The following is a 25,269-nucleotide window of genomic DNA, read 5'->3' as shown; positions in this document are numbered from 1 at the left end:
TGGAACAGTTCATGACAGCTGAACTTCTTGATTGGCTTCTGGATTGACAGAGGATCATAAAAATTAATAAGTACAAAATTTTGTGCTTTTGAGCAAGCATTTTTCTGCTATGCAGTATGTCACTGTTGCTGTTCCCTGTATAGGAGAGGAACAAAAGTATTATTTTGCACTTAACATGTTTTGAGCAGCTGATGTGCAAAATAGAGGAAAAACCATAAGAACTGCTGTCCTTGCTGAAGATGTTTTGTCTGTTGGGACACCCCCTCACTGATAACTAGTCCCAGCCATTTGCTGCACTGCCTTGTCTCAGGAAGGGATTCTCTCCAGCATGGGTGCTGTTGTCTTCTGGCCTTTTATTTTTTTTTCCCTACTACCAGAGAAGGGTTTCACTGAGGTTTATCCACTGAGGTTTATCCACCTGATCCACTCATTCATGCTGGGAGTTTGTTTGATAGGAGGCAAAATACAGTACACTGGCACCCAGCATACATGGAAGCCTGTCATTGGATGACTTGGATATTGGATGGTATTAGTCTACAGGCTTATATGAATTTTTTTTAGGGATCATAGGATATCAAGTTTTGTGTAATTGGCCCAGTGGCCACAGACATATAATTGATATTAATGTTTTAAGGAACAGTTTCCCTACTCTGAGCTTTTATTGACTTATTGAGTCTAAGAATCAGTAAAATAAGTAATAGGATATTTTTTCCTTCCTATTGCTTAAAGTACTGAAATTACTGTTACTGGAAGAGTTTACAGAAATGTTTGCCAAGACAATGATTTTCCTGGACTGCACTTAAGAAAAATTAAAAGGTGGGAAGGTGTCCATAGGCTTCCACTACTTTGTATTCTTTTTGCTGCTGAGATTCTTTTTTCAGAGAACTTCTATCAACATGCCCCTGACCCTACACACTAGGAAAAAGAGAAGTACTGGATTTTATCATGCTGCAAATGAGAATTTTCAGCAGAATAATAAGAGATGGAGTAATACTGCATATAATTACACTGCAATCCACTAGATTGCAGTAATAATACTGCATCCACTTGAATTTCATCCGGAGAAGTAGGACTGTAATTAAGCATACCTCACTGTGGACTTCAGTATTTCCACCACTGTAATAATTATTGTTATTCTGTTGTTACTAATGCTTAACAAAAATGTAAATATATATAAATGTAAATTCCAACCCCCTGGCTCTATTTCTGAAATACATGCTTGCTTCTCAGTAGGCAGGTAGTGTACCCTAGACTACCCAGAATTTTTTCTGATAATAGTCATATTTGCTATAAATAAATACCTATGCAGCTGCCGTGAAAGTTTCAGCATTGTTAATTACCACAAGAAGTAGATTTGCAAACGTCAGTGGGGAATGGAGGTCAGGTTTCTTGAAGAACCGAAGTATCCCTGAGCAGCAGTATGATCAGTGTGAGCAATATGACTTCTGTGCACCTGAATGTTTGTTTCCAACTGGCTGTGGAAAAGGTGTTAGAATTTTACAGCAGGGTCTAAAACTAGATAGAGCGTCCAAGCCACTCAGAACCAAACTGAGCACCTTGGGGCTACCTCTTGGTTTGTTTTACACTCTCTAAACTGAATGGGAACTCCAGTCTGTTCATACAGTGATGTATCACTACATAGCAGTACTAGGCTCTCAAATTAGTGTTTGTAAAGGGCCCAAATTTATAATCTGTGCTGAGTGTCAGACTTGAGGCATGAACTCAAATGCTCTAAGATTTAAGACAACTCTTAGTGTAATTCACATCAAAGTAAGGCTTTCATGATGCATGGCTTTCTAAAGCATGCTGACAGGACATAAAACAGAAGGGAAAATCATGAAAAACTGTGATGATTCATACTTAGATGACAAGAGCTCCTTTCCGAGAAACTCCTATTACTGTTTAATATTGTATTGTTAATAGAGAATTACACATTCTCTTCGGATGTGTGTCACTCCCTTCTGCATCACAGCTCAAGTCTTGGCTAAACAGAAAGGATGCTCTTGTTTTACATGTATTATATAGAGAAATTTATAAAAATGTAGGCAAACCCATTTGATTACATGAGATTTCAGAAGGACAAATATTACTTATTCCAGCTCAAAGTAGATTACCATCTCATGCAGAAAACAACTGCCTAACACAAGTAATGAGTGGTCTTGCTCTACTGTTAATTGTCTTGTTTAGGTTGATGCATGCATTCTGAAAACAAGGAATGTGATGACTCTATTATGCCAACTTCTTCCACTTTGCTTCAAATTGCTAAGAAAGGTCAGTATTTGGTTCATCTGCACTACTTCAAATAGGCTTTGGGGTTTGTTTCGTTGGGGTTGGTTGATTGTTTTTAAGAAATATTCTTTTTTTTATATATACACAGAATAAAGCAGGAAATGGTTGCCTTAAACCTGCTCCACCATGGAAAGAAGACAGAATACGAACTGGTACAAATGCACATACTCCAGAAAGGAGAGCGGAGACATTTGGCATTAAGTCTTTAGAAAATCATGTAACAAACATGACGTTTTTAGAGAGCAAGTAATCATAGCACTGAGAAATGCAGGAACTCCCATTTGAAAATAACACTTCCTGAATTTTCAATATTGCTTTCATTTGTGGAAAGTCAAGCCAGGTTAATTTGAAATGAAACTGTTGGCCTTTGTCACATCTAATAGATGTCCCATTACTTAGCTATTACAACACCAACTAGTTAAATCTTCTGTATTTTTATAATGTGAATGCCTTTCCTATGCTCACTGATACCGATTTTGTAATTAATGCTTATGAATGTCTTACTGGATGTTTCAGCCCAAAGATGCTGCTAATAGACATTTTATGTAAAGACGCTTGTGCTGCATATGCCATATGTAACACTACTGTTGAAGTCTGTAAACTCATCTCTGGCCTATATCAGTCTATATATTTGATAAAGCAGAATCAGGAATATAGTCTGAAAAGCTGTGGCCTGAAGCACTGAAATGTTATCTTAGTTACGAGTTATACCTGCAATGAAGTAGTTTTAGAAAAAAAACCCTCTTTCAGTAGCTGCACCCCTGAATTTTAATCTTGATGACATGACTGATCTTTACGAAAGGGTATTTCTAAGTCACTGATAGTCTTGACTCAAATTCTTTTTCTGTTACCCTCTCTATTTGTAGATGGTAGTTGTTGCTTCCTTTTTTATTAAAATTTACTGAGAATTTGAGTTGCATGTTGAACCACTGAAGTATTATGCAGATTTGACGTTATACCATTTAAAATTTAAGAAAATAGATACTGATTGTTACAGAATTCTGTACAAAGGGCATTATTTGACTTCAGGATGCCATGAAAATACAACCTGGTGTGAAATGTTTATTTTCAAGTTTATCTGCTCTTTGTACCTACGCTTCTGTTACATTTTTATTTTCAATTCACCTTAGTCAAACTCCATATTGTTTTTGTTTAGCTGAATTTGATGATAGCTAACTCATATGATTTTTCTGTATGTTTTAGGCTTGCATTAAGCAAAACTGATTGTGGAACATAAATACTCCAACATGTCATTCTGAGCTTATTTAAGAACTTGTAGTGTTAGAACTCAGAGAAAAAGAGTACGGAAATTTTAATATACAAACTATTTGAACTGGTTTATTCTTGTAGGAATCAAGCAGTTTAGTTCCACTTTTAAAAACTGGCACTAGGCCTTTCAATACTACAAAACTCACAGTGTACAATAAAAGTAGCTTGTTTAGTATCAAGTACAGATGATAAGTGTAGAATTGATTTCATGAAGAAGAATTACGGCGTTTCAACAAAACTTCCTCATACTCCTTCTGCGTCAGAAGTCCTTGAGTTATGCTCTTGCTTTCTTCAAATTTGGGTAGAACCACTGCAATGTAACCCTCAGTTGATGGCTGTAAAGCAAGACTGAAGTAAGCAGTGAAATAAAAGTTAAAAATAAAAAGCAAGAAAGTGTCTTACCTTTTCTTGCAGAAGAGTGGGGTTACTGAGAATGTTTTCATTCACTTCTATCAGCCGCCCTCGTATACAACTGCAAAAGTGTTTAGATTCAGTAGATGTGCATGGTATGTCAAGGTAAGAAGAAAAAGGGAAAAACCTTACCTGTAAATGGTGTATTCCTCTCCATCTGATGAAGATATCCTGCACAGAGGGGCAAGTTCTGTTAAAAACTGAGCTCCCTGCATTTGGAAAATAAATAAATATATATGTAGTTTAATGACACAGGGCTTTTAAAAGTATTACCATCAGCAACATAAGTTTGTAAGCTTCTCAGAAAGCAAGGATGTGTGATAGTACAGGTCATTGCAAGTTACAGAGCTGCGCTTCCCTACAGAAGGGAAGATGCCAACTTAGTTATGTGCACAAATCAAACAGAAGCTTGTTAAGGGCTTCTAGATTGAGTTATAATTAAGTTTCTTGCAGAATAGCAGACCTGTAGTTTGATCAGATTAAAATCAGGGAAGAAACAGCACGGCTGATTTCAGTATAAGCAGGTTAAACTACACATTCAAAAATCCACCATGAAACACACTAAACTGGTCCATCTGCTACCTAGACTAGCTTGAGAAAAACAGCAGTCTCCAAATTCTTGGCATTTTCCTGGAAATAAATTTGTGTCTTTTCAGGGATGCTTATGTCCCTCTGTATACGATAAAAAAAAAAAAAAAATTACTAAAAGTGAGTGGGTTTGAGCAACACTGGAAACCACCAGTGCTGTAGGAGCACTCCAAGCCTGGGCTGGGACAGCCAGACAGGCACCTCTTGAGGAAGTCTAAATTCTTCAGCTGTAGAGGGGCTGGTTTAAAATACAATACAAAAGTAACCTCCTAGGTTTCTATCCTAGAAAGGACAGAAAGTTTTAGGCAGTATGAGAGATTAAAATGAAAACTAACGAAAGAAAAAAGCCATACCCTTTTTGACTTCCCAGAGACCTTATTCTGAAGTCTGCTACAGTTGGCACTGATTTGGTAATTAATACTTTTAATTGTTTTCCCACTTTGAAGAAGAGGATGGGCTTCTGCCAAGGTGATGACACAGATTCTGAAAAAAAAAATAAAAGTATTATGCTATAGTTTTGAGAAGCCATGCTCTTTTGCTCTAAGCAAGCTATACAACCTTCTCTGCCTATCTTACTTGATGCCTGCTGTGCCACCCCAAATGAAAACGGCACTCTGACCTAAAACTCCCATAGAAGGTGCTTCATTTTGAGATATTAGACAGGATCATCAAAAGCACTACACTTCTTACTTAAACAGAACTACTGCTTTTAAATAAGCTAGAGCTGTTCTGTCTGTTGATGTACCCTGTGGGAACATACTTTGTTCACTTGACAGCTAATAGCTGAAGTAGATACTCACTTAAACAAGTATGAGCACAGTACATTTTTGTCACAAAATGTAATGCAAGGCAATGTTTCTCAGAACAGCTAAAGGCCATTTGTAGTGAATAGTTAGAGCAGATAAATCTTTCAGTGATCTGGGCTTTAGTTAACCTGCTGCTTGCATTTCATCTTTTTCTAAAGGAGGGTTATTTCTTGCCATGAAACTGGACAGTTTGAGACAAGCCAAGCTAAAGAGACGGCCTGTCTTTATCCCTGATCTAGAACCATGAGTAATGCACAAGCATAGAGAGCCCAGAACTTGCCAGTAAATGAAGAGAGATGAAGCTTTTCTGTTCAAGAGGAGCATAAAACCTACAGTAAGGATCAGAATTAACAGCACAGTGACTGCAGAGGAAACCAGGGCACAGAACCAGATCTTTCCCTGTGGATGCTGCATCCATCTCCACACGCTCTCAAGGAGTTCTGGCTGCGCAGCTCCCGCAAGAGGGAGCTGGATCCTGGTGAATGCATCAGCATGCCCCAGCAGCAAAGCTACCTCCTCTGCACTCCAGCCTCTTTCTAAGGGGGAGGTGGCAAATCATTTATTTGAACAGTCATCTGTTGGAGCTGAGAATTTGCTTCTGCAAAACAAAAAAAAATCCCCCCAGAATTTTATACTGCCTAGAAAAAGCAAACTGAGCTACAGCCCCACACATAATAAGGGTAAAATACTTCACAGAGCATTTGGCTAAGCTTCTGTGTAAGCCAATATTTCACAACTCAGAGTAGCAAAACAGTCTTCATAGACATTTGAACAATTTTAATTTCCTTTTCCCCCCACATCAGTAGGATTTAAAGTACTGTTTATATCAGACAACTGAGACTAGTAACTACATATTTAGTACATATGCAAGGGTGGCCTTTCTTGCCGTTGCTGTCACACCTTTTATTTGCAGGCACTCTGATTTGTTTTGAAAGAATGAGAAAGAACTGCAGAAAACAGCCACAGAGAAGCTCCAGCTCCAAAAGGCTGCAGCAAGGCAATGGTTCTGCCCTGTGCCAACCACGCTCTTCCTGTTATTCTGAATTCTTAACAGGAGCAGGTAACCCACTGGGAACACAAATGTGGCCTCACCTTCCCTCAACACGAGCCATTGGCACTGCCAGTTTTTGTGTAGATAGTAGTTAGGTTTTATTCTTCCCTCTGGGACCAAACACCCCAGAAACACTCCCAATGCCCCAACAGGCCGCTGCTGAGGGAGGTAAGGTATGAGACTCCAAATCAGGCACAGGTTGATTTATTCCAAATAAATGGATATCCAGCTACAGCCAAGCAGAAACAATGCATGACATTTTCCTATCTTGCCTTCACCATCCAAAGTACACAAATCACAGAATATGCTGAGTTGGAAGGGACCCACAAGGATCATGGAGACCAACTCCTGGCCCTGCACAGGACCATCCCTAGGAGTCACACCATGTGCCTGAGATTATCATCCAAATGCTTCTTGAACTCTTGTCGGGCTTGGTGCCGTGACCACTTCCCTGGGGAGCCTGTTCCAGTGCCCAACCACACTCTAGGTACAGAACCTTTTCTCTAAGAGCTTAATATCTTTCTTACATTGTGGTGCCCAAAACTGCACACAATATTCAAGGTGAGGCCACACCAGTGCCGAGCGAGACAATCCCCCCACTCGACCGGCTGCTTTGCCTGATGCTCCCCAGGACACGATTGGCCCTCCTGGCTGCCAGGGCACTGCTACCTCAGATTCGACTTGGCATCGACCAGGACCCCCAGGTCCCTTTCCGTGGCACTGCTTTCCAGCATCTCATTCCCCGGTCTGTACGTACATCCGGGGTTGCCCCATCCCAGGTGCAGAATGCGGCACTTCCCCTTGCTGAATGGAAAGCCAGGCCAGAGTCTTCCCGGGGGTCAGAACCCGGCGGGCAGAGGGCAGACCCCACGCCCCCCCGCCCCACTCGCCTGTTGGAGTGCTGCAGCACGCAGAAGTCCTCGCACGGCCGCCCCTTCACGTCTGCAACAAGGGCACAAACACCAGTCACTGCCCCGTCGCCGCCCAGGCCCCGGTCCCAGGTTCCCCCAGCCCGGCGGTACCTGGTTTGTACCAGCGCGTAAAGTACCGCTCCGCTCCCCCCGGACCCGCCGCCGGCGCCCCCATCCCGCCCATCCCGGCCCGCCCAGCCGGCGCGCCGCGATGACGGAGAGAGGGGCGGCCCCAACCCGGCCCCCTCCTTCTCCCCGGCAGGGGAAACTCTAAGGAAATGCAATTTTATTTTTTTTTCCCCTTTTTCCTTTTTTTTTTTTTCCCCCCACCCCCCCCCCCCCCCCCCCCCCGCCCCGAGAAGGTAAACGAAAGATGTAGCATCTTTCGCCACATCTACGTCAGTGAGAAAAACGCTCAAAACCCAGCATTTGGTTCAGTGGTTTATTTTCTCTAGCACACAGCAATACGGTAACAGCAACAGTCATGATATTATACACGCCAAAAAAAGTACCTTAAGTAAACAGCACATTTCATTAAAACATCGTTTTGTTTCTTGCTTTTGGCACACAAACACAATGAGCCACATTTTCCACAGAAATTTTAGTTGTGCTGGTGTCTCAGTTCAGGCAGCAGGAGAGCCTCGATGAATTCCATTTTAGCCTCTCAGTTCCATTTAAGCCTTTGCTGTCTTTTAGATAAACATAAATACACACCTGCCATCACATATAGCCACAAAGGAGCAGAGAAACCGTACCAGTGCCTGAACCCGACAGGCCAGGCAGGTGAGAACTTTCACTCCTTTGTTTTGACTTTCGCTGCACATAGTAACTACACGACACCTTTTCTGCACAAATACAGGCCAAAATTATTAGAAGAACATGTTACCAAAAACCCAAACAACTGATTCCAGCATTGTTTGCCTATTCCATTTACCCGCATCTAGCGCAGGCACTAAAGGCAGCTGTAACAGCATATAAAATTAAGGTCTGTACCATAATTAAGCTATAGACAGATACACAAAACAGACACTTCCATTTATCAGTCAGAATAGGCAGGCACATTACAAACTGCTGCAGAAAAATATATGCATAAAAGGGCTGCTTAGAGGCTCTGCCCCATCGGTTGGCCAAACCACGAATATTTTCAACATGAGTACATTGCAACAGATGCAGATTCTACTTTATAAGGCTGATAATAAAACAACAACAAAACAAACCAACCCAAAACAAAAAACCAACCAAACAACCTTTTGACATCTTGCTGGTACAAACCTACAGCAAGTTTCAGTCTACAGTCTTCTCTCAATTACTAATTTGGACAGCTGTCTGTCAGGGACATCTCTCCATCAATCATTAAAGAGGTGGAATATGCTTGTTTTTTAGGTTAAGGACATTTCTACCCACATGCTCTAAAGGCCATTCATTTTTCATATTGTTACATTAGCAATGCGTTTTGATATGCAGATATTTTAATGTCAGTTGGTCACATCAAAAAACAGCCAAGAATCCACTGGAAACACTGTCTGAAATGTGTAGATTTATCTCCATCATTTAGTCACTGATCTTAAAGTCTCTTGAGCAACATTGGGCCACATGTCTGCTTCCTGTGTCATATCCAGTACGTGAACAACAGAAGTCCAGCTGAACTGGCAGCTATTATGGTTGTAGGCTAGTAAAAAATTCAAAGCAAACTGAGCTCATCCAAGTCTGAAATCCCTCAGGACCACAGAGGTGGAGCATGCCCAATTTCTGTAGCAGCTGAGAGTGCAGGACAGAAGGTGAAAGCCCCATGGGCTGAAGTGCACGGTATTTGTGGTGGTTTACCACACCTTGGGTAAACACAGTGCCCAAGCCCTACAAAGCCTGCTAGGACACAGTGAGGCTGCATCCCAGAAACTGCATCATGCAGAACGGTCACAATGAGATGTCTGGAGGAAAGGAAGGGACAAGTCTTGCTGACTTTTTTTTCCTCAGGAATATGTGTTGCCCATGAGGAGCAGTACCGGAGCACAAACTGAGGCACATCAGCACTGATGGTGACCAGCACTATTACCCTAGCAAAGGCAAGACTTGTTTAGACAGGTCAGGGTGAAATCAGATCACCCCAAAGAATCATACATTCAGCTCCAATAGAGAGATATCAGGAACACCTCCAGGGGAAAAGCAGCTATATTTTGAGAGATCTGGAATGAGGTGGGACTGCCAAGATTGGAGGTCAGTATAGGAAAAGGCATGAAAAAATTCCATTTGACAGCTTTAGTGTGTGTATGTGTGTCAGCATGGGTGTCAGCATGGTTGTTTGGATCTGTTTTTCTAAAAGGGAGGTGGTGACAGCAGAAATGAAACAGCTTTTGATGAGCCAAAGATTATGGTATTCAAGCACTAGAGGTGGAAAGGGAAAGATGAAGATCAGCAGGTGGGTTTAATGCAGAGTTTAGCTACTCTGAAGTTAAATGAACATAGAAGAAAGGGTGGAATTATCATCAGAGTTAAGATTGAAAAAACCAGGTTACCTTCTCTTCTGAGAGTTCAAATAAGCTATCAGTTTAAGTGCATGGAAGATGCAGAAGCAATGAGTAGATATATATCCATTTTTCATCATACTTATAAATACTACTAATTCAAGCTTGGGAACACTAGAATATGACTGCTAAGAAAGGAGTAAAGACAGCACAGGATGGGTGATCAAGGAGATGCTATAAAAACATAGCAGATGGCTGCTGTACCATGGCACAACTCCTCTGTTCAGAGGTGTGCTTCTAACAAAAGTCCAGAGGCTTAATCCAAATGCAATAGCATAGAACAGAAGACATACAGAAATGTAAACTGCTTGATGAAGGGAGATAATGCACCTACATTTTGTAAGTGTTCTTACTAAAGATGAAAGCCCAACACCAGAGTAGCTTCAAGTGATGAAAAGTTACGTTAGGAGGAGGAAAATGAGTGCTTCCAAAAGGGAATTCTGTTCTTCTCTCCAAACAACTGCTCACCAAGCAGAGACACATGGGTTCCTACACGTGCAGATATAGGGGAGGTGGTAAGACCTCATCATAGCTTAGTGCTGCTTTCAGGATGCATTAGCAGTGCTGAAGGAAGTACGCCTTTCTCAATCCCCTGGCTTCAAAGGAGGCACTGAACAGCATTTCATCACTGTGGGCAGAAGATTAAACCTCAATCTTTTTAACCTCAGAAAAGACTGAAGGAGGAGAAGAAGCTAATATTCCATTGGCTGCAAAAACTCCTGTGAAACTCATTTCTCAACTAATAAAAAACTCTCAAACCACTCAATTAATTGAAAACATCTATTTTTGAGGTGATAGAATAGGTTTTGGCTTCCATTGTATGACAGACCAGACTGTTTCAACCCATCAGGTATCATTAAACACTTCCGTGGTATCCAAGCTTCTTATTCAGCTCATGATTTGAAGCAGTGGATCAGGAATAAGTTCTAATTGTTATATTTCTGGGATTTTTAAAGCTAGCTAGTAAAATACTATAATTCTATTAGTTAGTTATCAAACAAAAGTTGTCTAACATTCACCTTCCCTGCAAATGCAGAATTTATTTATTTTGCTACTGGTTTTTTCAGCCTTCTTCCTTCAGTTACATTCAGGGTCGTGAAAAATATTAAGTTCAAACCACATAGTTAAGTCTACACTTATTATTCTTAACATGCTACTTCCCTAGATGTGCTGTCAAAGAAATTTTGGTATTTTGTATTTTTCAGCCTTAGTTCTTGCAAAGAATATAACTGCTTTGTGAGCAAAAGTTTGTGTGCAATCATACTGAACTAGAAGTAGGCAGCTCTCCCACTCAGCTCATTTTCCCAAAGTAAACCAACACTTTACTTCAGGAAGCTGTTATAGTAAATGACTTTTAGCTCAGCCTGTACCACTCCTCCCTTTAATATAAAACAGGTTTAATACACCTGTGTCATTTCAGGCAATATAAGTGGGATATAGCACTGGTTTTAAAGCCTTTTTAATGAAATTCACATATTTTAGAGCCATACTTTTACAATTTCATAGCTGTACTTTTGTTGCTGATTTGACAAATCAGTGAAAAGCAACTGGTATCAGAAGGGATGAAACAAGTAAAACATTTGATGCAAACACTTAGAACATTATTTCATATTAATTTGTGTGGAGTAGAAACCAACTGGAATAAGACACAGGGAATCCACAAGCTGTTAAGAGCACCATCACTGCAAATCCCTATAAACTAGGTGGATGAAAAGATGAATGTCTACCAATATAAACACATGCTAACCATTTCATCTTTTTCTCATTTCACACTGTTCACTGTGATTTGTATCCACTGATTTTGATTGTGCTAAAATAAAAACCACTGTTGTTTTACCTCTCTAAACCAACCAAACCGTTGAAGTAAAAAAACATTACATATAATTACATACAGTAAATAAGTTTAGTAAAAAAACCAACCTAACCCCAAAGATAATACCGATTTGGCACTTTAACCGTGTTTTACTAAGTACCACTTTCCACAGTACCATAAGCAATGCTAAATCCCAAGTAAAAAAACCCAAAACTTTACAGTGTTCTTTTCTATCTGGGGAGAAGGGAGGAAAGGGCTTAACAACAAAGCACACCAATAAAAATATCTAGTCTATATCAAATGTACCTCTCCAATAAGGAGTTTAATAGAAAAAAAACCCTACTAGTTATAATTTAACACCGAGCTGTCTTTCTGGCAGCCAGGATTACAGGTTTATCCTGAATACAATCTTATGTTCAAACACTGAGATAAGCAGCATTATCCCGAAACCCAAGAGAATCCCAGCATTCTGTAACAGGAAGTATCCCCACCGGCTACATCCATGATCACTGGCATCATTGTGGAGCATTTCAGGTACCTAAACAAACATGAAAATGTTAAATGCCTTCAAAACAAACAATTACTTCAAACCCAGTTCTTCAACCATGAGGCACAAGGTGGAGGAGTCTTACTCCTCTAGTTCTTCTTGTCGACTGCATTAATATTGCTTCTTCAATTAGGTGCTACTCAACATAGACAACACTGTGAGAGGCTACTTTCATATTTACAGACGGAGAGAACCAGTAATGTTCTAATTATTGTTTTCATGATAATTATGCTGATGTCTTAAGTCAACCATTGACTTGGGATATGATTATTTAATAAGTGATTTGACTGAGCCAAGAGTTTTATTCTTAAAATGACAGTTGAGCTTTCACAAATATCCACTTTGTACAAACATACTTCTGGAGGTACAATATACATTTTTAAAAAATATCTGTCTTCATGTCAAGAAGCAGTAATGATTTCATGGAAAAGTTGGAGCAAATTTGGTGGTGCTGATAGTGTGCAACTTGCAGTCTTACTGGCAATACTGGCCACTGTCGCAGAAAATTCTTCACCTCTGCTGTTAACTGCTTCTGTTTAACAGCTAAGGGGAAAACAGAGCCTGTTCCTACAGTAATCTGAATAAAGGCACTTTCACATTAACATTTAACTGAGCACTTACACTCATTAGCACCTCCAAGCACAGAGAAAGTTAATCGAGGGAGAAAAGATGGAAGAATTTGAGATGAAAAAATTAGCATTAATTCTTTAACTGTGTTATATAAAATTCAAGTAAGTCTAGCCACTTACCATATCCACAAGAGCCACGTACATGAACAAGCCAGCAGTAAGTGCAAATATCCACATTGAGACATTGTCTGCATAATGACCAATAAGGATCCCAGTCGCCATCCCAAGATAGGCCAGCATAGCAGACAGAGCGTTATAAAGCACAGCTTGCTTGACAGTCATACCAGCTTTTAGAAGTACAGCAAAATCTCCTACAACAGGGGAAGGAAAAAAAAAACCCCAAAGTTTTCACTCTCAGGTAATTATTGTAGTATTTTCTTACTTACAGTTCTCTTACTTACAAGATTACTAAGCTCTGTCTATGCTGTTGTCTTATTCTTTTTCCTTCATAAAATTAGAAATCACTGGGGGACAGAAAATTAAAGGGTGCACACGAAGCACAGCAAACAAACACAGCAGCAAACACTGTAAGTTTATAACCTTAAAGTTTTAGGAGTTTTGGAAGAAGCAACTTTGCACTGAATCACAGAATAACCTGAGTTAGAAGGGACCCACAAGGATCATGGAAGTCCAATTCCTGGCCATGCCCAGAACAGCCTCAAGAAGCACACCATGCGCCTGAGAGCATTGTCCAAACACTTCTTGAACTCTGTCAAGCTTGGTGCTGTGACAACTTCCCTGGGGTGCCTGTTCCAGTACCTAATAACCCTCTAGGTGAAGAACCTTTTCCTAACATCCAACATAAACCTCCCATAATAGAACTTCAGGCCACTCCCTCAGGTCCTCTCACTGGTCACCAGAGAAGAGATCACTGCCCCTCCTCTTCCCCTCACGAGGAAGCTGTAGACAGCTAGGAGGTCTCCCTCAATCTCCTCCAGGCTGAACAGACCAAGTCACCTCAGCTGCTCCTTGTATGGCTTCCGTTCAAGGCCCTTCACCATCTTCATAGCCCTGCTTTGGATGTTCTTTAAGAGCTTTATATCTTAGTGTAGTTTGCATTTAAACCACCACTGTAAAATGTTGCAGTACTTGATATGCATGAGCATTCTAAAGAAGTCCCTAAAATAAAATATTCCCAATCGACTGCATAAAGCAATGGTGATTATTCCATTTATTATCCTGTAACTACTGTTTGTCCTTTAAGTCTTTTCATAAATTTTTAAATAATTTCTTTGTTAATTTCTGTAAATGATCCTTAGTGTCTTAATTTTACTTGAAGAAATGATAGGCCCCCAGCCAGAAACAGATTTCCTGTAATTCCAAACAGATTTTTTTCTAAACCAGAGTAACAGAAGCTTATATAAATTATCTCCAGTTAAAGTAAACAAACAAACAAAAGTGATCTTCAAAGCTGAGTTGAGTAATTTGTTACAACAGCTTTTCCTACAAGATACTGCCGATAAGATGAACTGGTATATTATAAACATTGTTTAGCATTAACAACAATGATTCAATTTTAATCCCAGCTAACTTCAGCTAGTCCCATTTGTTTCGATATTCCTATGCCACTTCATGTCCTCTGCTAAAGAAGGTATTTCTTATCAAGTTTTCTGTGCTGATTAAAGAAGTATGATTTAAACTTTAGAAGATTTTTCTTATTTTCAAGCCCAACAGAACAGCTGAATCTAAAACTATCAGATTCATAACATGAATTTACTTTGTATATCTGAACTAACAACTTTTAATACATGTAATTAATACAAGATTCCATGATTAATATGAACAAGACTCAACTCCTCCCAAGTCATAAAATCAGGTATGTTTTCCCCAGAATAACTATTTCTGTATAACATTACTGCACAAATATATCAAACTGTTTAATATAGAGTTTGATGTTTACACATACTGGTTTACAAGCTCCTTTAAATGAAACTGAATGTTCTTGCTCTCTAGGGAATTAAACCTTAAAGTGCAAGCAAACTTTTCTTTCTTCATTCTATACACCCAGTATGACTGTGACTATGACGGCTAAGAAATAAACACCAGTTGTACATTCAAAATGATTTGACAATTGGGAAGATCAGTTTCATCTCGGGTTAAACTAAGCAGATCTGCCCTGTTCCCACAAGCTGCCCCGTAAAAGGGCCAAATACTGAACTTATATTGTAAAACACGAAAATAATATCTCATGGGACAGCACATGAATTTAAATCACTTAAGCTTGAAAGACAAATTATTTCTAGGAAACATTTCTAAGTAGTTTCAAGTTTAATTTAGAGTTACAGCAGTTCTTTGCAAAACTTAATGAAAAAGCAGCAAATGTTATGCGGAAAGTAGTTTGACTAATCATGACCTTCTTTTAACAGCACAAGCACAAGAATAAAATTAAAGAGAGATGTGAGAAAGGCAAATTCTGTCATGCATCCTCCTGGCAATTCACAACTTAAATACAAGGAGAGTAAAAACTACAACTAAACTAGACAGAACAAGCTGTAAGTAACTGCAAGAGGCAGAGTTTTAAACAAAGTAGCAGAAATATTTAGATTTTTAAAAGAAAGATGATTTCAATTAAGAAATGTTTAGAAACATCTTTAAGTAAATTAAAAGTCTTCTTGAACAGACAACCTGACACAGATGAAGTTTGCTGATCAAATTTTACAGAGACACAAAATAAAATCACTTATTCTCCTATATGCACCTTTAAGAACATATACATGCAGTATACGGAAATACTGGGGTCTTACCTAGCTCATGAGGTAATTCATGGCAAAACACAGCCACAGAAGTGCTTAAACCACTAGATAACCCTTCAGTAAAGGCTGCTCCTATGAAGAGACAGGAAAAAAAAAGGTGTGAACAAAAGATTACTGCATATTTAGACATCAAGTGCAGAAGCATCGTTGCACATGCTTATATCATATTAGGACATATTAGTTTCACTCAAGTTATTCTTCTGTTTGTGGAAGTATTTAAACTTTAACTGAAGTGTTGTTTACAATTCATAGGTTTCAAAATTCTCCTTCAGAATCTTCCAAGTAAAGTAAACCACATTTCACTATCTTATTTCTGAACTAATACCTTTCCACAACATAACCCTTCCCAAAAAATGCAATAAATACTTTTTTTTTTAAGATACAAAGAGAAGGAGTTCAACTACATCTGAGAGTCAACACCTGAAAAAGGAAAGTCAATTCAACAGTAAGAGATGCTGGGTAAGCCACACGAAATCAACAGTCAAAGACTGAATTCTAGGCAGCTTGAATATAAGCAAACTACTACACTTTAAGTGGAAGAAAGAAAAAAACACAAAAACTCCTTAAATTATTCCAACAGTCCCCATCTTTCTAGTTTTCTCTGTTTCTCCTTTTGCTTGCCATTTTTCTTATTTGGCAACAGTCGAGGAGGACACAGCACACTGCAGAGCTGCAGAGCTGAACCACAGCTCACACACAGCATGGGAGGTCCCCAGCTGCATGGAGAGCCTCCCCCAGCGTGCAGAACCACATACAGCTTCCTCTTCAGCTGCTACCAGCAGCCTGCCAGCAAACAAGGTGCTGCCAATAAGCAATTAAAGAGCCACAAGGCCATGACACAGTAGCTGGCACACAAGAGAGCCAGGAGTACTGCTCACTAACCACCTAACCAAGAAAAGGTGGTGGCTAAGGCTACCTGTGAACACAGGACATCACCATTCACAGAAGATTTTTCAGCTGTGAAGGTAACAGTACTGGGCACACAATCTAAGATGGCCCTTAATTGTATTGCTAATGCTTTCCTCAATACAAATGACAGAAAAGCCAGCCAGGATTAGCCTTCTAATTGATGCTACTGCACCAAACCAAGGAAAAAAACGACATCTGGAGAGCATGAGGTAACTGAGTTAAGGATACAGAAGGAGACTGGGAAAGGAGGAAGCAAAATTAGGACTCCAGACTTTAACAAAGCAGACTCTGAATTCTTTAAGGAATTGCAGTGCAGAATACCCTGGGAATCAGTCAAAAGGGAAAGAGTGCCCAGAAGAGGTGGCTGGTGCAGGAACACTCACAGACAACATGCCCAGCTAAGCAGTGTGTCTTAATGAATTAAGACTCAAAAGAGAAGCACACAAGAAATAGAACAAAGACTGGCAACAGGGAAGTTAAAAGCAGTGGAACAAAAAGGAGGAAGACTGAAGCCCAGCTGGAGCTAAAACTAACAAGACACCAAGGATAACAAGAAACAGTTCTACAAGAATGCTAGCTGAGAAACAAGATTCAGGAAAAATTCAGGTCTGTTGACAGATCAGGAAGGGAAACAAGCAGTAGACATAAAAAGAGCAAAGCATCAGCACAGCCTTCCTCTCAGTCCTCATTGGCAAAGCCAGATCCCAACACCATCCAAAGGCACAGCAAACCACACAAGCAACAGTTGAGCGATATGTAGAAAAAACTGGAAACACTCATACACATGCCAGGATGGGACTCACACTCAAGGGCGCTGACAGAGTTGACCAGTGTGACTACAAAGCTGCAGCTGCAGACTTGTGGAGTCTCCACAAGTCTGTGGAGAACCATGGCTATGGAAGGCCCTGGTGGAACTCTGAGAAAAGGATAACATTATTCCCATCTTTAAGAAAGGCAAAGAACAGGACTTAGGGAACAGTCAGCACCATCTGAGTTCCTGGAAAGATCATGCTGAATATCCTCTTCAAATCCCTCTCCAGATGCTTCATCCAGCTTGAGGAAATAACTGACTACAGAGACAGTGACAGCAGTGAATGTAACAGAACTTGACTTTAGTGGGATTTCTGACGCTATCTCTTACAGCCAGTCTCATCTGGGCAAAGAGGAAACATGAGCTTGCACACTGGCTCGAATGCTGAGCTAACAGGGCTGGATGGCTGGCTAGTGAGAAGTAGAGCTCACCAGGACAAAAACTGCAACTAATTTTCTTCAGTGGCTTCACTAATGATCTGGATGAAACAGACGGCACCAAGAGCAAATTTGCAGATGGCACTAAGCTGGGGGGCAGTGGGGACACATCAAGCACTGGAGCTTTAGACAAGACCACAGTAAACTTAATTCTTACAAAGTTCAAGAAGGAAAAGTAAGAAGTAACCAAAGTACAAGTTTATATAAAAATATCTATTTTTACTTTTTCACTGCTAAAAAGAAGCCTTGAAACGTCAACAAACTGAAGATGACGTTAACAAATCTGGCACTATCCCTTATCAATAAGTTGATTTAGAAGCATCATTGGTATCTTAAAATACACTTTAAAGACATCACTTCTTTCAAAAGCTGAAGGAAAAAAATTTATATGCAAGACTAGTGTAAAAATAGGGTTCTGCATTTTACTTATTTAGTTGCAGTTACACAGAAAAGTCCAAATCACAGATGATGGTTTTGTACAAATGAGTCAGATGCAACTGTTCCATGCTCTAATAAAAAAATAAGCACTTCTAAAACTTGTGCCTACATAATTAGCAGAACAGATCTGAGGAAAGAAGTAACTGATGGAAATCATGAATAACAATTCACAGAGTGAATGAACTTAAATGAAGGGTTATGGTGGCTAAAGCTATCTTTACAGACGCATTCACATCTTTTAAATACAGGTAAGATACTATACAAGTAGCATTTTCACGACACCATCAAACTGATGTTTTTCCATAATACTTTTAAGCACATACAGAACTGAAAGAAACCCATATTTCCATTAGCCTGAACAAGCTACACAGCAGGACTTCTAAAAGCTATTGCTCTCCCTTTCAATAAGCCTTTATTAACCTTTCTCATACTTTTCCCTTCATAACTATAAAGTCATAACTCCTTCTCAAATCTCCCTAATGCCAGGAGGTTAATTGATTCTGTGTCATTTGTATGCAAATCTTCCTTCTACCACATTTTCACTACTGATCTGCTCAGAAATTTACATTTCATGCTTCCACTTTCATCAAAAATGAGATTAAATAAGAAAGTCTCTTTTCACATTATACTTGGAATTGACTGAATCTGAACAACTGCAAATACTGCTGTGAAAAAATAGTTATTATTGGGTTTTCTCCTCAAACAAGAATGAACTTGTCCTACAATAAAATTTACAGAAAGACTGATACTGCTGAACTGCCCCCAGTATCCTAAACAAGCTGGAAATGAATCCAATACCTGTAAAGATTAGTCTTAAATACAAAAGTCAAGATCAGAAAAGATTAGCATAAGAACTGAAGATTACTGATTTGACTTCACTTTTGTAACTTACTTTAACTGTTTAAATTCAAAATACCAGTAGTCTAGCTCTCCTAGAAAAAATTACAATCCCCAAACCTGACTTCCCAGACAGAAGTCCAAACCAAAATATTCAACCTATTATTTTTGTGATAAAGAAATATTTTCACTGAAGCATTAGCAAAAAAGACTGAGCAACTACAACATGTTAAGGGAAGAATAGGGACATGAACAAAAAGATACATGTTTTGTTTACAGATAAAATAACTGTTTATACAATTTTAAATTTTTTAAAAAATGGACTATTAAGCTCAACTTTAGGAACAAGATTCTGAGTAGATTATGACCGACCGCTGTTTAAGAAAATAAAATTTTTTTAAAACCTTTTCCAAGAAGAGAGACTGAGGGCAGTACACTGAGCATCTGAAGAAAAATGATTCTATGATTCCAGAAGTAGTTAAGTTGCAAAAGACCTAAGATAAAGTCCAACTGTTAATGCTACAATTGATATAGGTATTCTTAATCCAAAAATCTGCATAAAGGCAACATACAGTGACTTCATTGGTATCTTCTCCATGAATCATGTTTCTGACAGGTAATGGCTAACTACTGTCCTACTCACACACTCCTAGGATACAAAAAGCAGCATAGATCTTCTCTGGAAGGTCAGTACAAGCACTAGGAAGAACTGCAATGCTGCTCTTTAGGGGATGGTAAGATCTGAAAATCTGGATGTGACATGACTGCTATGGAAAAGCGTAAAAGCACTCTGAAGAATGCAATGATTTGGACCAAATTAATTTTACAGCAAAAATGAATGCATGCCTACCTCCCACAGCACAGCAATCACACATATATATTGCCTAATCCATTTGGGTACACTTCAGGCTAAAGCAGATTGAAACCAGGGCCCCATCTCCCTACTCACCAGTGCTCTAGGGGAACTTACACATGACATGTAACCAGGGCCCAGAAGACAGATATGCCAAGTATAGAACCTGACCTTGCTGCGTAACAAGTGAAGATGGAAGAGAAAAAGAAGTAAAGAAGCCAATGACACTAGTGGATTGACTGAAGTAAAAAAAACATACAAGCTTGTCATAAAAATAATTAGGATTAAAAAAAACTGTGGAGCACCTGCAGGTTTTGAAATAAAAAGTCAGTCCTAAATACTGTTTTATAAGCCTACCTTTAGTTTTGAAAAATGTTAGCTTTAACTTTGCTAAAAGTAGAAAATATAGCAAAGTTTATGGATTTCCTAAAGAAACATAGCTGTAAGCACATAATTTCTGTTTCATTTCTAACTGACCTCCATGTTGCTAAACTGGAGATTTTTCTTATTCAGAGATGCTATTGGATAGCAGTTTAGGCTTCACAGATTAATGAGCTACATTCCTTATAGATAAGTGACAGCAAGACTTCACCGTCTTCACATATAACAAAGCTGCAGAGTCCAAGTTAACACTTACCAATTGCTAGCCCATCACTAAAGTTGTGTAGTCCATCTCCCATAATCACCATCCATGCCAGAGTTGCTATCCCCGCGTCCTTCAGTTCTTCACGTGAGTAGCGCTGACTGTGACTGTGGGGATGATGGTTCTGGTGGTGATGGTGATGCAGAATATGATGGTAGTCATGGTGATGGTGACTAAGATGATCTGTCTGTCCTAGAGTATCGTGTAAGTGAGAATGGCATTTGTTTCTACAGCCCCTGGACACATATTCATTATCAACCTCCTCCTGATGAGAATGAGCTATCATCACTTCTTCCTCCTCTTGTACAGTTGGCTGCTGAGACATGAAGGCTGATGGATCTTGAGAGTCTGTCCCTAGATAGCCCTCAGGCCCTGTTACAAAAACCCAGAGTATAAATGTTATACATTTTTAAAAACACCTAGGAAGAAACAAACAAACAAGTTGAACATGTGATGTGGTAAAGAACAAACCAGTTAGTCTAGAAGATAAGACTGATAAGGTAGGTTCTTGCACCACAAATTTTATTTTTAAGGGTTTCCACAACTTATTTTCTTTAATCAGTTTTCAGAGATAATTCCCAGTAGTTCAAAATAAGAAAAACTTTTAGTTTCTGTCCCCAACTGCTGAAACAGCCCTTACATTATGGCCACAAATGCTTCCTAAAAGGTAAAAAAGCTTTTAATCTAAGACCCAGTGCAATTTAAACACAACAGCATAAGGCTGCAAGTCCCAGTTTCACAGTATGAAGGCTGTTAGTTCAATTGTTTCAGAAGGACCAAGTATCTGAAAAGCATGTGCCATTTATTCATCTTAGGGCTGAAGAATAAGGACACAGAAGAGGATTACGTTACAGATAATTTTGGAAACTCCTGTATTTCATATAAATATATGCACTTTGGTTTTACGCCTGAAAAATAAACACGCAGAAATAAAGTCATCAACACAGACCATGAGAGATCCTCATAGAGACATCAAGGCACACTAAGGTTAATTATTTTAACTAACTCCTAAAACTTGCAAAATTCTTCCCCTGAAATTAAATGAATAAATTCACGGGGGGGTTTCTACCTTAGAGACAACTTTTTCATTAGTTATAAAATTATTCTGAAAAACTGAGTGTCTCCTTTAGCTACAAGAGCTAACAAGTATCTAGTGAGGTGTGGTTTGGATTAAAGCCTGACCTTGGGGACATATGATCATTTGCACTCTGAATACTTCAAGTAATATCTAGAATTTTAGATTATCACCCTTATAAATAATCAAACTAACAAAATCCAAACTTAAAATACACAGAAATCTAAATAATGAATCACACATATAACATCTAACAGTCTAAAGAGAAGTGCAGAAGCCAGCAGGTAAAGCTGTATTTGCAACAACCATGGCCAGAAGAGCTTCATAGGATGACTTCAACTTCTGCTGCTACATTCATAATTAAAAGGCTTAAGGTTTCAAAACTGTGAGTTCTCCACTTCCAACCTATTGATCCTTTTTAAAGGAAAGCAGCAAATAGAGCTAGTCCTCTATATATCAAAGCACAGGCAGGTCTGGTTTTGGAAAGAATTCAAGCAGGCAGTTATCCAACCTACAGTAAGAAGATCTATGAGCTGCCATCAATCAGGTGTTTTTTAAACAGCTTTGCCACAAAATAACAACTGTGCAATATTAATGAGACTTACGATCATCTGCATCTAACTTTTCTTCATTCGCTGAAAACTTCTTACTTTCTCCATCATCTTCATTTTTTTTCTTAGTCCAAAAGAAAATACTGCAGTTATAAATATTGTACTTATTTTTCAGGATATACATAAGCAAAATTATATTCACAACATTTATGCGGCCTGCATAGAAAGAGGACAACATGGAGGCCATATAAAGAGTGGAGAAGAGGAATATTAGAAACCCAGTTAAGTATAAGACAACAAGGATTCCTCAGGCTCCACAGGAGAGGAGAAAAAAACCAAAAGAACCCCACAAACAAAAAACAAACCCACACACATAAATACACCACATTTTTGCACAAGGAATAAGCAGAGGGGTTAGCTGAGAAGCAAAACACATCAAATACTGAGTAGAAGTTATTCCACTCATTCTTTTCTATTGTAAGGTCAATATAACGGGGTTTTTTATAATGTACAGAAGGAAAACCAAGTAAAATCTCTAATCCTTGTTTAGTAATGTCTGTATCACAACAATTTAGACTCAGTATCTAGAAGAGTGTAATTAGTCTAACAGGAGATTCATTCCTGTGGCTCAGAGAAGGACACAGAAAATACTTGCTTTGCTTGAAACTCTTCATTTTCTTTCCTGTCAAATAAACTTAACTAGAGATAGGGAAAGCTCACAGTTTAGCTTCAGTATAAACCACACCAACACAACCTCCCATGATCAAAGTAAAGCTTAAGATTGTTGGAACCAGATGACCTTCAAGGTCCCTTCTAACCCAAAACATTCTATGATTCTATTATATCACCAGCTTTTCCTGTATCTTTTTTTACTGAGTCAGCTTTTACATCATTCATTTTTCCTGGCTACATTAGTCTGTAAAGAACGAGTAATTGGCAAGTTACCAACATTTATAACCTGCCAAAATTCAGTCAGAAGGAAGTCAATAATGAACAGTGGTTTCTTAAATCACTCTGTTAAAACAAAGGGTGCATTTGGACGTTTGCACATTTGCTTATTAAACAATTCACTGTGATATCAAGCCTGTACTACATTGTCTGGTTATGGAAATAGCTAAAAGCCCTTAATAATGGGACAACACAAAAAGGTTATCACGCAGTTTAAAAGTATATGTATCACCAATATAAATGAAATTCTAACACTAATCAAGTCAGCTATCGCTATTAAATCAAAAACATATAATACTCACAAAAGGGTTTTAATAAGTGTTTTCAGAAATGAGCATGCAATACAATAGAGCTTCAAAGTAGTAGTATTCCTACCTTTTTCTTCTTGTCTTTAAACTGCTTTATTAAAGTGATCAAATGCTCCACTAGAAACATGAAGTACAAGCCTCCAAGTGCTGTAAGTCCTTTCCATGTAGAATCCAGGTAAGCACTCTCCTCTGTACTTTGAAATGCAGGATGTTTGTGCATAGAGCCTTTGTTTTGTTCAGTCAGAGGCTTTTCATGGTGATGGTGATGGTTTCCATGAGACTAAAGGGAGAACCAAAGGTGGAAAGTTGTTACATTCAAAAGAACCGTAACATAAGAAACAAAGTATTTTTTCATATTATTTTCCTCATGTCTGGAGGCCAGACTTGACAAGTTTCACAGGGTAAATGCTCTGCATACAGACTCAAACAATTACAAAGAAATCCATTGGCTGGAAATTTGTTGATGGGAAGAAACATTGTAAGGACTGAGAACAGGCCTGGTATTTACCCATTCACTGAAGCTACAGTCTTATACTTTTCTGAAAGCTGGAACAAGTTACTTTTGGGAGAGGAAGCAGCAAAATGTCTGTCTGAGAGCTTCAAGAAGGGAATTTGATTGCTAAATTTCTACCTATTGCATTGTCCCTATTACATAAAAACAACTCCAAAGTCTATCAAGTAATATTTTCCCTGGACTTCAGAAATGCTTGATTCTGATAAAAAAATTACTATAGATAAGCCATCGCCATAAGTGGCTTATAACAGAAAACAGTTGATTATCTATTCCACATTTGAAGTGTTCAATGAGCAATTTCCACTATCTGTAAAGTCCATTAAACTGGAAAAGAACAGGCAGCATTGCCAAAAACAACTAAGAACATTTATGCAAAATTCTTCCATACAAGGAACAATAAGTGACTTGGCAGCATATATATGACTAAAAACAGGAAACAGAGAGAGGGATAATGCTGTGAAGTTCTTGCACTGTAAGGATGGAAATGAGTAACACAAACAGTTTCAAATGGAAAACCATTCCACATAATCTATTTTACAAGGCTGAAAAGTGACTCACCAAACTGGTATTAATTAAAAGGGATTAAAATTATCATTAAGTACTACAGACAGGTGTCAAGTTCTCCGAGATGAGAAATGAAACAGTCATTAATACTTACATGTGGAAGGAGGTGTAAGAAGGCATCTCCACTCAAGGTACCCACAGCCAGTGCCACAAGAAAACTTAGAAGAAATTTGAAAAATACACGATTCATCAGCGGCACCAATATAACACCCAGTAAGGAAAGAAAACTGATGACGGAGATGGATATAAAGCCACCAATCCAGGCTGGTAAAAAAAAAAAAAAAAATTAAGCAGTAACAACAATAAGTAACAGCTGTACATGATTTTGTTTGTTTAACATTTCTGTTATCAAAGACTGCCACAAAGATTCATAACCAACTGAAATATGTTTCCATTAAGCTTTGATGTTAAAAAACAACCTACCTATCTGCAGAGAGTAACTTTTGGGAGGAGTTTCAGCTTTTTCACTAGTTGCATGGACTATGCAGTACTTGCCATCGATCTGATTAATAAGAGCTGGACAGAGGTAACTAAATTCTGTAGCAGACAGCAATACTTGAGTGCCTATTCCATGTGACTGCATCAGTTTTGAAGCATTTGAGCACTGCGGAAATAAGACGTATGTTAACGATTAACCAGAACCAAAATACCATGACATACCTTAAAAGGACTGCACATCCCATCTTAATTGAAATGCAGTGGTACCACATAAAAACAGCTGTATCAACACAACTCAAAAACTGATAACAGACCAATTTAAGTGAAAAATGTCCCTCCACCCCTTTCCTCTCC

The 25,269-nt window shown here is 38.8% G+C and overlaps 3 protein-coding genes across 3 annotated transcripts in view; 1 reads left to right on the top strand and 2 right to left on the bottom strand.

Moving 5' to 3' along the window:
- CTNNAL1 (catenin alpha like 1) overlaps positions 1 to 3,947 on the top strand; it is a 59,677-nt gene extending 55,730 nt beyond the window's left edge. Inside the window, 2 exon segments of the mRNA XM_032681560.1 lie at positions 2,188 to 2,271; positions 2,378 to 3,947. Coding sequence (XP_032537451.1) covers positions 2,188 to 2,271; positions 2,378 to 2,539 — 246 coding nt within the window. The 3' untranslated portion in view covers positions 2,540 to 3,947.
- On the bottom strand, positions 357 to 7,504 carry ABITRAM (actin binding transcription modulator). Its single transcript, XM_032681547.1, has 6 exons — positions 7,437 to 7,504; positions 7,305 to 7,356; positions 4,911 to 5,040; positions 4,102 to 4,178; positions 3,961 to 4,030; positions 357 to 3,893 (listed from the first exon to the last, which is right to left on the bottom strand). The coding sequence occupies exons 1-6, from the start codon at positions 7,498 to 7,500 to the stop codon at positions 3,765 to 3,767; spliced, it is 522 nt and encodes a 173-aa protein (XP_032537438.1). The 5' UTR covers positions 7,501 to 7,504; the 3' UTR covers positions 357 to 3,764.
- Positions 7,505 to 7,753: 249 nt separating this feature from the next.
- Positions 7,754 to 25,269, bottom strand: part of SLC39A6 (solute carrier family 39 member 6) — a 20,727-nt gene continuing 3,211 nt past the window's right edge. Inside the window, exons 3-10 of the mRNA XM_032688265.1 lie at positions 24,901 to 25,081; positions 24,572 to 24,741; positions 23,467 to 23,679; positions 22,198 to 22,267; positions 20,512 to 20,889; positions 15,581 to 15,661; positions 12,957 to 13,147; positions 7,754 to 12,198 (exon numbers count right to left, since the gene is read on the bottom strand). Of these exons, the coding sequence (XP_032544156.1) occupies positions 12,046 to 12,198; positions 12,957 to 13,147; positions 15,581 to 15,661; positions 20,512 to 20,889; positions 22,198 to 22,267; positions 23,467 to 23,679; positions 24,572 to 24,741; positions 24,901 to 25,081 (1,437 nt within the window). The 3' untranslated portion in view covers positions 7,754 to 12,045. The remainder of the gene's footprint in view (positions 12,199 to 12,956; positions 13,148 to 15,580; positions 15,662 to 20,511; positions 20,890 to 22,197; positions 22,268 to 23,466; positions 23,680 to 24,571; positions 24,742 to 24,900; positions 25,082 to 25,269) is intronic.

Source organism: Chiroxiphia lanceolata, chromosome 1, assembly GCF_009829145.1.
Source record: "Chiroxiphia lanceolata isolate bChiLan1 chromosome 1, bChiLan1.pri, whole genome shotgun sequence".
In the NCBI taxonomy this organism is placed as follows: domain Eukaryota; kingdom Metazoa; phylum Chordata; class Aves; order Passeriformes; family Pipridae; genus Chiroxiphia; species Chiroxiphia lanceolata.
This window is presented reverse-complemented; position numbering and strand designations above follow the sequence as displayed.

Coding starts and splice junctions, on each gene's coding strand:
- ABITRAM (XM_032681547.1), bottom strand. CDS start 7,500: ATGGGGGCGCCGGCGGCGGGTCCGGGGGGAGCGGAGCGGTACTTTACG. Junction 7,357..7,436: donor TACGCGCTGGTACAAACCAG/GTACCGCCGGGC, acceptor CCCTTGTTGCAG/ACGTGAAGGGGCGGCCGTGC. Junction 5,041..7,304: donor GTGCTGCAGCACTCCAACAG/GCGAGTGGGGCG, acceptor TTTTTTTTTCAG/AATCTGTGTCATCACCTTGG.